At 45.8% G+C, this 13,517-nt stretch overlaps 1 protein-coding gene across 2 annotated transcripts in view; it reads left to right on the top strand.

Annotated features, from left to right (window-relative positions):
* Nucleotides 1-13,517, top strand: part of kif26ab (kinesin family member 26Ab) — a 68,276-nt gene that overhangs the window by 31,477 nt on the left and 23,282 nt on the right. For both annotated transcript variants that reach the window (XM_041953849.1, XM_041953848.1), the window contains exon 4: nucleotides 1,653-1,864. In XM_041953849.1, coding sequence (XP_041809783.1) covers nucleotides 1,653-1,864 — 212 coding nt within the window. The remainder of the gene's footprint in view (nucleotides 1-1,652; nucleotides 1,865-13,517) is intronic.

The following is a 13,517-nucleotide window of genomic DNA, read 5'->3' as shown; positions in this document are numbered from 1 at the left end:
TGGAAGACCATACACTTTACAAAAAAGATTGTAAAGGATGTTATTTTAGTTGCCAAACATGAATCTAGGGCAAACACTGAGGTGGTAAATATGCAGAGGGCCTGAGCTGTGTTTATAATACATATCCTGTCAAATGGCATTGAGGCTGCAGTGCCGTGTTGTGCTCAATTCAAGGTCGTTGCTGATTACACAATGTTCATGTGTCAGTGTTATAAATGTTTTTAGGAAAACTTTGGCCTTTATTTATTTAATTTCCGATGCTGAGAAGCCGCAGAACCGGTTCTTGTCAGCTGCTATTGATCATTGTCTTGCAGGATGAAGTAGCGGCTCCAGTGAGGATTAACCTTTTGTCAGTATGGTGACTCCAGCTGAAGTGTAGTCTCGGAGTTAGCTTTTGGCTTGCATAATTAGCTCCTTGAAATCCTTAAATTGGACTGAGAGCGATCAGTGAACCACTGCAAGCTTTAGAGCTCTCGCTGAACCTTTATGCTCCATCTCCACTATGCTGCACCAGTTTTAGCTGCAACCTCAAACAGAAACAGAGGGCTCGAATGTCAAGTGTGTGTTTCTATTTTCTCTGGACTATGCATCTGTAGCTCTGTGTTAGCCTTTTCAGCCATATTCACACTTACTTTGTGCATTGTCAAAAACTCTCATCATCACTACAATGATAATAATCTTTTTTATCTTTATATGCCTTTATTTGAGTCATATTAGAGCACCTTGGAGCATCTTTACAAACCAAGTTTACAAAGTAGTCAAAGCAAAAGCAGGGTATGCAGAAAGCAATATAACAACAGAAAGCCAAACAGTCAGGCCAACCAGAGCAAAATCTAGATGCAAATGTGCAAAATGTCAGTGTAAATAAATTTAAATAAAAAGAATAAAAGCAACAAAAAGAATACATCAGTTAAAAACAAAATAATAAAAGCAATAAAAGTAAAAGGAGTTTGTCTATCTAGCTCTAAACCTCTTGTGTTGATGATGAAACTGGTCTACCTGTTTATAGATGACCTGCTGCACCACATATTAACAAATAGGAAGACGTACAGGTGGTTTGCATAGTGTGTTTGGCATTGGTTACTAGTGAAATAGATGCAGCACACCTCAGTTTACTCCTGTTCAATTACCAGGCTGCCAGAGCAGGGTGTGCTCATGCAGGCACAGTTTCAATACCTTGTAAACATTTAGGCCAAGGAACAAACCTCATTTCTCACATTGTTGTTGTTGTTTGTTTACTCCCTGTGAATCTTGCTCTTAGTCCAAGTATAACTCAACCTGCAGGACTACACCTCCCTCATTGCTGGTGTGTAAAGTACCAAAATAGCATTGGAGTTATAGATATAATCAGGAGCAAAGTGAAGTAATTCGCTAGTGTTTTAATTACAAATTAAATGTGGGTTTTCACTTAATTACAGTGGCGGCAACCTCAAGAGTGTTGCCAGAATCAATGAATGGTGCAGCATCCGTGCTGATCTGTAGGGAGCTCTGTGCTGTGGATAATGCTGACTCCTGCTAACCGGTGCTGGCTGCAGCAGCTGCCTGTCCATCTGTGGCAAAGGGGGAGTAATGGAGTGGAAGGAAGGTGGGCAGGAGCAGTAAAACTTGTAAGTGATGGTTGTGGTCTTATCTCTGTATCTGTGTGTCAACAGGTCCAGGGTTTGATGGGAGAAGCAGACAGGGATGTCACAGCCTCGGAGGCCCCAGTCACCACCATGACCACCAGCACCAGCAGCAGCAGCAGCGGCACCCTGACGCCCTGCCGACTGAGGAGCTCCAGCCAACCGGGACTCCCGGCACCCATCACCAATACATCCACCTCCCCCTCTCCCTCCTCATCTGCTGCAGCCTCCTTCTTCATTAGGTAAGCACCTCCCCCGTGCTGTCAAATCACACCACGGTTGAGTGTGTCAAAAGGCAGAGAGATTAGATTGAGCTGGTGTGGTGTTAAATGAAGTGTTTAGCGTGTGTGTGTGTGTGTGTGTGTGTGTGTGTGTGTGAGTGTGTGCGTACACACCTGCATGCATTCAGGCTCCTGCGTGTGTGGGTGTACAAGAAGAGAGCTGAACAGGAGATATGCACAGACTCGCCTTCAAATGTCTGTTGAAGGTCGTGGTTCATGGTGTTAACTTCCATGTGGGGCAGCTATTCCATGGAGATGTTGTTCTGGCCATGGTTGAATTATAGCATTGCCTTGGGATACGCACCATCATGGGACTAAATGAACCTTCAGTTACAGGCACCAGTGCCCATGAATGGATAATAGAATTACATAATTCGATATGAAGAGGGAGTGTCTCATGAAGGGGCTTAGGTTAAAGCCGAGTATTGTCCTGAGGTATTTCGTGTTTAGTTGTTTTTTTCTTTGTTTTCCTTCTTCACCTTGAAACGGCTCTTCAGATTTTGCTGCTTTGCTGCTTTTTTCTATGCCGGTGAAACCTTTTGGTCCCTTTGTATCTCAGGCTGAGGGAGGCTTTTTCAGCACTGCTTGGCTCTGGTGTTGTTGTTGCCCCGGAGAATGCTTCACCCTCTCCAGGCGGGTGGATGGCTGGTGCAGTGTGCTATGTTGTCATTGATAGATTCCTTGGCAGGCTGGTCAGTGCATACATTCCCTGCCTCTACTCTCGGAGGAGTGCTATGCCATAATGGATGTTGGCGAATGGGAAGCTGGCTAAGAATGATGCATAGGGCCATTGGAGCTCTGCACCACAGGAGGTGTAGGGACTTGTGGAGTGTGACAGGAAGCCCATGGGAGATCTGTGGAGCTTAGCTTTTCTTTAGCCACCCCAAATGGAGTTTGTCTTGCCAGCTTTCACAGGGTCAGAGTATATCAGTGGGACCACGAAGCCTCTTCTTTGGCAAAGGGTGCATTCCAGATCCTCCACTAAATATGCAACTTCCTGTGCGTGCCTTTTCCCATCACAAGAGCAGTAGTCCTGAGCAACAGCGAGGCGTGGCCCTCCGTTAGACAGGGTTAATTTCTGACACTGATTTATTAGTTCTCATGTTTTCTTTGGACCTGAGCTCAAAAAGAGTAGCATAGAGGAGAGCTGAGTCTAGTCAGCCAGTGTGGGCTAAGCACAGGGAAAAAGAGGGAGGTGGACTTGTTATTTCCCCTGTAGCAGGTCCTGGTGGGGCAGAGGGGGTGTGGGTGGAAGTACAGCAAAGGGTTCCACCTCTCATTTCATCCCAGTGATAATTTGCTGCCAAGAATGTGGTGTTTTGCTTGGCCCGGAGAAACACAATGATGATGGGCCAGCTTTAAACATCATCGCATTCCGCAGATTCAGACAAGAGTGGCGGAGATGCACTGTGCTTGATTTGAAGCACACACCCTTTTCCTGACCCTCCGCAGCTGTTGCATGGAACAGGAATATGATCATCATCATCATCATCTTCTTGTTGTTGTCTTTGTTTCATCTGTTTGTATATCACCGCTGATTGAAATGTAAGTCCCCGAAAGTCAAAACGAATTGAATCAATCAACAGATTTTCTTGTTTTCTGGCTGCCCTCCGAGATCTTGAATTAAAAAAAAAAAAAGAAAGCAGTGAAATGAGTGTCCTTCCTGTTTTAGACTAGATTGAAAACTCACATCTGATTAGTATTCCTTTTTGTTCTCGAAAGATACAATTAGTGGGATGCATGTGTAAGTCCTGAGAGCCCAGAATGTAGGAGCAGAATAACCAAACAGCAGTTTCTACCCCAATGGAGTGGAGAAGGCTCCTTAGACACTTGTCTGACATTCACGAACACCATTCCACTCAGAGATGAAATTTTAATTAGAATGCAATTAGTCAGCTGCTGGCTAGTCTGCTGCTGAGAGAAAAGAACAGAACAAAAGCGATTCATTCATTTTTCATTGCAAAAATAAGTCAGCCGTTCAACTGGTTAAAAAAAGCATTTAATATGTTTCATTTAAGATGTCTACTGAGTTGAAAAATCATTTTAGTATGAATGTTGATTTGATAACTACCAGCAGGTCAGAGTCACATTTTTTAGCAATGTGTCCCCTCAGAATAATGATCGGTACCCCTGAATTTCTTAATCGCAACATCAAATTTCTTAAATTCCTTAAAAACTGCTGTCAAGTTCTTTTTATTGAGAATATAGGCAGCGAAAATGTGCAGGGAAATCAAGGGTGTGGAAGCATTTTGATTTAGTCATCACTGCAGAAAATAAGCAAGCAGCTGGTTATCTAAAATGTAAAACCTGTGGGGCTCTGATGAGATATGGCCACAAGAAGACAGGGAATTCAGCCTTGCAGTAACGTGTGGACAGAGGGTCCAGGATGCAGGCTGACTAACGACAATTTTGTGACAGGGTAACCCAAACCCGGTGCTTCAGTTTACATTAACTATGCTGTCGGGTGCGGTTCCTACTCTCTCTGACTCGGGTCGGGTTGGGACAGGAAGCTGCACTCTCATGCATTCATTTCAGAACTTTTAACCTTTGTTCCTGCCAGGCTGTCCAGCTCGTGTTTGATCACACAATAAATGCATCTTTTGAAGCATTTCTGAAAGTCCAGTTCTAACATTGTTCTTTTAACCTGCTTCCTGTCCTGTGGTGATTGTGGAAACCTGAAACAAAGATGCCCCCGGGGTCAGTGATGACCAATTGGCAATTAGACCCACTATACAGTCAGGGAGACAGGAAGGGCCAAAGGTCAAACTCTGACCGGATGATGTGTGTGTGTGCATGTGTGCATATCATTATGTGTATATGTGTGTGTCAGAGTATTACAGGGGTTGGGGGTAATGAATTTAGAGCCATGTGTTCAGCTGACCAGCACGTTAAGCACTGATTGCCTTGTGACAGAGCATATGATTAGTGTATTGACACAGTGCTGTGTAATGAAACCAGCCGGAGCTCACAGCAGGGGCGAGACGATGTGGCTAACTGCAACCCCGTACATCCTTCTACCCATCTCTCTGTTCCATTAACACCTGCTGATTGTGACGGTGTGTTTATTAACCACCGGGCCCGTGGGATTTCTCACCGCACTCTTCTGAGACAAGATGACTGCTCATCTCAGTGTGCACATTTCTGCATGCAGCATGAGACAGTTTCCGTGGTCTGTTAATGGTCCCTTGTCTATGTTTGTTTGGAGGGGGCTTGTCCCTCTGTCATTTTGCCACCTTGCACTAATCGTACTCAGGAGACTCACTCTAAAGATACAGGTGGGTAACGAATAGATGAGTATAGAAGATCTTGGAGACACAAGTCGGTAGAAGATTCAGCAGAAGTGGGGGACTCGAGTCACATGACTTGACAGGTTCAAGCCACAAATTTGAGGACTTTTGACAAGCAGACAAGAGATTCGACTTGACTTTTACTTGGTATTCGTGACTTGAGACTTGAGGCTGACCTGAGACAGATGACTCGAATGGACTTTTTGGAGTTTTTTTTATTAAAGATTAGCATTTTTCGAGATATTGAGAAGTTGGGTTTTGCTTTGTGCAATGTGTGCAAACATGGCAACAAACTGGGATGCACCACATCTGCGGAAGCCAACATTCAAAGCAGCTATCATGTCCAAATATAGTCAAACTGATGACGGTGGTAAGAAGAGAACAGTGGTATGCAAATCTGCGGGTCAAAAATCAGTGACAGGACCACCACAACATCCAACTTCATCCGCCACTTCAAACCCCACAAATGTGTCTTTTTAGCAACGTATTGGCTGTTCAGATGTTAGCTAGAAAGCTAATGTTAAGCTATAGCTACATTAAACTCAGCTTTAAATCAATTCTGAATCTTATTGAGAGGATATATCATTAATGCTAAAGGCAATCGGGGGACTGATTTGGGCTCATATAACCAGTTAAACCATGTGGTTGCATTACTAGCTGAAACAGCTGTGTGCTCATCTTCTCATGACATGTCACTGTAGCCCTTTCTCTGCTGTTTTTATTCCGTATGACTTGACTCGCGGTTTGCTTGACCTGAGCAATGACTTGGCACATCTTGCTTAACCGAATGGACTCGATTTGCTTGAGACTTGAGGGTTTAGGTGGGATTTGCACATGTGTGACCTACTCCCACCTCTTGGCTTCAGGTTCACTGTAGACTTTAGAGGTGGCACACAGGCTGGCGGGCGGGCTATTGCAGGGGCAGGGCGGACAGCTGTTTGCTGGAATGCGGCCCTCGAGGAGTGTCAGGAGGAAGTGGTTTTATGGTCGTCCATCGCCGCCCTGCAGCTGCTGCCCAGGTGAGTGTTTGCGCAGTAATGACTGTGATTCTGCAGAAGGAATCCTCCTGTAATTGTGGTAGCAGGGCCATTTAGCCTCCTGCACACAGAAGACCCTGCCTATGCCTCAGCAACACTCACTCTGCCCTTCATCCCCCAGGCTGTAACCATAGCAACAAGTCATTAGCTTGTGGGAATAAAATGCGTCTGATTTTCCTTTCAAAAGTGGAGATTGGAAATCAGGAAGTTGAAATAGCCCTCTACTCCACTGGACTATAATTTAGTCAGAGGGAGGGACAAGCATCTCTTCAGTAATGAGTCCTGCATGTTGCAAAGTGGAAGCACCGCAGGATCACAAGTGCTTGTTCTTGTTCTGAACAACACATGTTGGATGACTTGTTCACGTCCTTTGTCCAATCAGTGGATAGTTTGATTGTTTATGAAGTTTCCATGAGGAGCTTGGCGACTGAGTCTATCCTGTTTGTTTGTAAAGAAGGTGGCGATGATAACATGTGTTGCCAGGGGAAACACAACCCTGATTCCAAAAAAGTTGGGACGCTTCGTAAAACATAAGCAGAATGTGTTAATTTGCTAATCCTTTCTCAACATATACTCATTGAAAGCAGTACAAAGACAATATATTTAATGTTTTATGATCCCAGAAATACATTTCAAACAAGTTGGGACAGGAGCAACAAAAGACTGGAAAAAGTCGCTCCAAAAACACCTGTTTGGAACGTTCCACAGGTAAACAGGTTGATTGGTAACAGGTGATTGTATCATGATTGGGTATGAAAGGGGCATCCTGGAAAGGCTCAGTCATTCACAAGCAAGGGTGGAGTGAGGTTCACCACTTTGTGAACACATGATTGTATAAAGGATGTTACTACACGGACTTAGGAACAGAAAACTGCTGCCAGTAAGCAGTTCATTTGCAGATGATTACATTAGTTTTTACACAGCATCCCAACTTTTTTGGTATCGGGGTTGAACAGCAGCTCTAACTTCTTTCACAGTTGGTCCATACAGAGAGGCTCGAAGCAGACAAAGCTGCGTTTGGTTGGCTGTGCTGTGATTGACAGCAGGGATCTCTGTCACTGACTAATGGGCAGGGCAGATTATGTGGAGCAGAGGGGTCCACTGAGCACAGTGGATCTGGCCCACATGGCAGGGGATAAAGATACACAGCAGGACTGTGGCTGCCTGGGTCCGATGTGCTTGTAAATGTTGTCGTTCTGAAGGCGTGCTCGGGCTGATGCTCCATTCTGACCGCATCAGAAGCAGGAGGTCTGTGGAGAAGAATATTGGATTCACTACCATGGGAGTCAAGTAAGTTGTGTTGTACACAGACAAAACTGAGCTCACTTGGATGTGTCTTGTGTGTATTTTGTGTTGTACGTCAGCTTTTGATTCTGTCTGTTGCGCTGTGCTGTCTATTGTCTTTTCTCTCTTTGCCCCCTCTCTCTCTTTATCTTTCTTTCTGTGTCGCTCTCTCTTTTCCGCTCTGTGGAATGTGCAGTTGGAGTTGGACTGTCTGCTCCCTGGAGGTGAGAGGGTAATGGTTTTGTTGTCAAGCCACAGCGAGATGGATTCCTCCACCAAAGCGAGAGTGTGAGCAGAATGTATAGCATGGCAGAAAACATACTGCTGAAATGCTGGCTCCATTTTGAGGAAACAGCCACAGTGGAGCTGAAATGTTAATACTACCAACTACCTCTAGAGCCTGACAAATGAGAATTGATTCATATCAATCTGTTGAATCTGAGCAACACATGCCCAGGGCAGCGAATGGCTCATCAGAAGTATTGAGTGGGTGGTAGCCGGGATGAGTGAGCTGCTTTGTGGTATTTGTCTTTGTTTACTGTTGGATAAAACACCAGCTGGCATTTTCCTGCAATAATCAGGCTGATGGGACTAATGGCTGCCTCAGTACAGACGCAGTGGCAGCACCAGCTGAGGCCATGAAGGGGCTGCAGCCTGTAGATAAGCCCAGGTGTGAATCCATCCAAGGTCTGTCAGGCGCCGTCAAGGCTGAGGTGTTGATGGAGATCCAGCCTGGCCTTGCAGCCTTAGGGATCCACCACAGGCAGACACGTCTCACTACCCTCATGCACCCTCTCACCCATCTACAGCAATATGCCGCCTTCCTCTGATTCAGAGTCCTCCAGGATTCTCATGTAACAGATGTTGTTGTTTCTGATATAGAGATACAGATTTAATCTTTAACATTGCTACAGACGACCATGTTCATGCAGCCTTTGTGAGTCTTTTACACTGCATGCTGCGCAGGCATACATTATATACTGAATATTGCATGAGAAGTTCTTATTTTGATTCTGCATGTTGCTCTTCAGATAATCGGTGTTCTGAAGATTTTGCCGCACTCTCGCTGTGGTGGGATTCCCTTGCCTCTTTCCGGGTGTCGGCCTCTTCCCTGGGATATGATAACACGGTGTGATAGCGCTGTGCGCCGGGGTGACGGGCGGCATAGCATCTCTCGTGCCTGTCATCATGAATGGCAAACAGCTCCAGTGATAAAGAAAAGAAAGGCAAGAAGGTTTGTCAAGCCTGTGCGAGGGATAACCTGATGCCCTTTCCCCCATTCCCCCGAATAAATCCCTGAGTCAGGAAGTCTGTCTGGCCCACTCACATAGCCTGCAGGGGGGCAGCGGAGGGGGGCCGACAAACAAAGAGCTGAAGCGCTGACTCAAGCCTGTGCGCTCACCCTGGGTCCACGTCTGCTAAGCCCTGTGGGGGGGGAGGGAAGCGCCGCCACCCACTCCTGACAGATTCCTTTCACACGTAGAGAAATGAGGGTATGTGGAGCACAGACCTCTGTCCTGTCGGCTTGTCACCGAACATAGAGCTGCCTGTGTCTTTCACTGTGGTAAGGATGATCAAAAAGCCCGGGTTGTGTGCAACTAGTTGAGTGTGGGCAGGAGAGGCCGTGCCCTCAGCATCAATCCATTTCCTGCTCTGTTTGCCTGTCCACGTTGGGCATTCTCCAACTGGATAATGGCTCTGTTAGTTGCCCACAGGGCACCGTGATCAGTGCATTAGTGTTGAGTTATCATGCTTGACTTTGCTCAATTCTTTGACCCCCATCCTGTTGAATGGATATTATGCATCACGCCTGTGGAGGCTGAGTGACGCCATCTACACCTCCCAGTGTCCCCCAGTGAAAGGTGTCATGCAAATGGAGTCTATTATCCATGTCATTACTACTGCAGTCACTTCTGCATTGAGACACAGTGTGAGTGTTGTGGAATAGGAAAGGGTGAATTGCAATAGCTGTTGGCAGGGAATATGCACTGAGGAATTTTATGACCTATTGTGTGCAGATGCAGATTAGAGCCTGTGGCCTCTGCTCCCACGAGCTGCCTTTATGTCTTACAATTCACAGAAACAAAGATGGCTCCTGGTGGGGCTTCTCAGGCATCACTGCTCCTCAGTGCTCAGTCTCACCGTGGCCTTCTATTCAACGTGAATGGCTAATAGCTGCTTAATCAGTGATAGTAAATTGATTTCCCCAAACGCTGGCGCTTTACTTTTCCAGAAAGACGCACATGCAGCACCCCTATGCTTCTGTTTTGTCATCGGGAAGGGCCCGGCTTTTATGGATGGAGCTCAGATTACCGCTGAGGATAAGGCCATTGTCTGGACAGGTGGTTTAGTGTTTACCTCATAACCCACAGCTTCAATTTTCTGAAACGTTTCGCCATCATCACACTGCCTTCTTTATCTCCATCAAGAGGTAGCTTGGCTGCTGGGGCTTTGAAATTGTTCCGACAGCCAAATAGTAACTGTGGAGGAATAAAACCAAGGAATTGTGGGATTGATGAGACTGATGAAACATAGTGTGTATTGATGACAGTTTATTATTTGCCAATGTACAAAATTAACCTTTGGTTTAACTGTAGTGCAATAAATACCCAAACAGCCACAGGGGAAACATTATAGTGCTATAGTACATATTCCACATCATATTTGCACCACAATGTACTTCTTAGCGGAGAATTAGTACAGATTAAGAGTTATTGTGTAGGATGATGTGCTCTTGATCTTTCCTTGTCCAGTTAAACAGTTGAGTCATTTCAAAACGGCTGATCAAACTACACCAAGGAGGATTTACCTCCTCTGTGTTTCTGTTGCTGCTTTCTGCGTGCACATCGTCTTGAATGGAGAGGATTATTGCCTGTAATCGGTTCATGACCCAGCACGTGAGAGCCAGCTGCCGCGTGCTAAAAATCCCATTATCCCCATACGCTCTACGTGGCCCAGTGAGTGTTGCTCTGTGTGTGTTTCTGTGGTTGACTTTATGAGTGTGTGATACAGGATAAACTGCTTAACTTGGAATAATGCGGTTGTAGTCAGTAACGTCTCAGTGGCTGTTCTCAGGAACACATTTCCACATGTAGTTAGAGCGGGATTGCCTCTTCTGGATGCATCTGTGAGGTGTTTTCTGATCTGCCTGATCCAAATGACCATGTCTTGCTTCCATCTCCCTGACAGTACAGCTCACTCCACCTAACTTGGACTCCCCCTAGTTTTTGTTAGGTTGCCGATTGACTTGAATATAGATGAAAGATTAAGAAACACATGTTAGAACTCCCCACCCCCTCTGTTCTGTCTCTCCGGACGGCCCACTGATTAATCACTCACAAATGTTCCCAGCAGCCTGCGGGCCTGTTTGTTGTGATAGCTTCTGTGTGGAGAAGTGCAAATAAATAATCGCTAGGTGTCTTACTGTGGCAGCAAGTGATTAATGAAGCAGAGAAGTGGAGCAGAAGTATGCTGGCTTTCCTCCCCTCTGTCTGTCTCATCCTCACTCATCATGCTCTTAAGTTATTCTGCATTGTGACCTGATGCTGTGACTCAGTCTACGAGGACATAATATTTGATCTATGGTAAGTAATGATCAGCATTTTTGTCAAATGTCCAGCCTCCATTGTGTGCAAAACTGATTTTTCAGACAGGAAATGTCACTCAGCGTGTGATGACTTGATGTGAGTGCCAAGAGTTCTTCTGTGTGTGCCCTGAGCAGAACAGCCTTCCTGAGGTTTTCAAGGAAAAACGTGGGTGGGATGGTGGGTGAATCGGAGTTCAACATGTGCATTGAGAGTGTGAAGTCATTCCAGATTCTCTGCAGCCTTGGAGAGGAGTGTAGCAGAATACCTGGAGCAGTGTCTGAGGAGCAGAGTAAAAATGCACTGGAAGAGATGAAAGCAGCTGTTAATCTTTGTCAGCAGTGCCAGGGGTGGCGAGGCTGCAGTCTGCAGAGCGGGGGAAGAACACGTCTTCATTATCATCTGTCACCCATCAGCTAAAAAGTGAATTTGCTCCCCAGACTTTTATTTTTGCTGCCTGAACCAATTTTGACATAATACCTGAGCATTTTCCCCGCTTGCATCCAAAGCCGCAGTTTTCTGGAAGCCTCTTGAAAACAGGTAAGGGTCAATTGCTAGAGATTATCCTTCGAGGACCTTCTGACTCTCATTGCAGTTATTTCCTCTAGGAACCTTAAATTGGCCCCTTTATCTCATTGACTGACAAATGGGCCCTGCAGAGCTAATGCCCTTTGCTTTGTTCACCTCTCCATGGCCTAATGTTCAGGCCAGCTAAGGCCATATTAGTAAGATGTGATCCTGAATGCTCAGAAGAACAATAAAATGAACTGTAAATAGAATTATAGCCTCTGACTTTTACTCTTAAGCCCCCCTTAAGACCCTAACTTAGCCAGGGAGCTTTGTGGCCTTTCAGCATGGCGATAGGCGGAATTGGTGGGTGTGTGCTTTATGGGCACACAAAAACACCGGATGTCAGGGTTGCCGCAAGAGAGGTTTGTCACACACTCCCGTGGAGCAGGAAAAAACTAAACTATGCCCCCCCCCCCCCCCCCCCCCCCCCCCATTAAGGGTTTAACCTTGGCATAGACACAGAGCACCTTCTTTGCACGGTCCTCTGGGAAGTGAGAATGTGTTGGCGCGATCCTTTTCTTCTTGATCTTTCACGACCAAATCAGAGCAAAATGAATTAAGAAGTAGCTTTTTCCTCTGTGTTGATACAAGCCAGTGCTTAAATCCACTGCTGCTTACAACACTGTAGCAACAAACCAGGCTTTCTTGAATATTGATGAGTTTTCTCACTTTTTGGCGCCAACTGTTCCATTTATTCTTGGCCGACTGGGGATTCCCATCTTTGGGAATAAAGCAATTCCAAGCTGGATGTGGCATAGCCCCAACGATCATTTTTTCCTGTTTCTTTCTCAGGCAGAAAATGATTTACCTCCTCATGGACAGCGCCTCACTGGCACGGAGCCAGGCCCACTGATCGAAGAGACGACTTGGCTTTACACCCTGCAGCTCCCTCTTTCTTTCTGCCTCTCTTCCTCCTTCCTCTAACTGACTGTATCTGTAGATTCTTTCTCCTATTCCATCCCAGTGATCTCTACTATGTTATTTTTTACGTCGCCATCCATACCTCTGTGCTCATTTCTTCCCCGTTCCCCACTTGCACGCCCTGCCTTTCTTCCCCTGTGCTTCAAATGATTCCCCGTTATTCAAGCTATTCTCCAGAGGATGCCCTAATCCCTCGTTTTCCACCTCAGTCCACAGACCGTTTCAAAAGAGTTCTAAGGAGGCTGTGACAGAACAGGTTTACAAACCCCTTGTAGAATTTAGGATTGTATTTAGGCAAGGCTGGGTGTTTCTGTGTTGCTCTGACAGAAGGGCTCTTTGAATCTGCATTATGACATGAATGTGACAAGTCAGTTGCATAAGGAGACATCCATTTTTGTGGCGAATATTTTCTTCTCTTTGATAACACATTGCATTCACAGATGTTACATGAATGCATTTAGCCTTACCTAATTGGCCAGGGATTGGTGCAGTGAAGATGTGTGTGCAGCCTTGGGCTGTCAGTAGTCAGTGCACAAATGATGCCCCATTTGGTATTCTGTGTCCAAGGCCAGACAGTGCAGGAACAAAAGGCTTGTTGAACACCTTGTTGGAACAAAGAGATTTTCTTAAAGGCCTTGGTCCGGAGTGTTTGGAGCGTGCCAGGCAGGATGTTGCTCGGATAACTGGACATCACATTCATTGCGTTCTGGTTTAGCTGGGATTCGTTTATCTATTTCTGCGGATTTATAGGAAGTGTATAAATCCTTGCCTGGAGGTGTTTGGCCACTTCCTGCAAACTGCTGTTGTGTAAACCGACACAGGAGAGAGGAGCTCTACCTTCAGACTACCATTAAAACAGCCAAGCGGGAGGAAACGGACTGGCACGTCGGCTGAAAGCTTCAGAGCTTTGGATTGATAAGATTCAACTGAC

The sequence above is a fragment of the Chelmon rostratus genome, chromosome 15 (genome assembly GCF_017976325.1).
Source record: "Chelmon rostratus isolate fCheRos1 chromosome 15, fCheRos1.pri, whole genome shotgun sequence".
NCBI classification, from domain to species: Eukaryota; Metazoa; Chordata; class Actinopteri; order Chaetodontiformes; family Chaetodontidae; genus Chelmon; species Chelmon rostratus.
The sequence above is the reverse complement of the archived record's forward strand: the minus strand, read 5'-3'. Positions and strand labels throughout refer to the sequence as shown.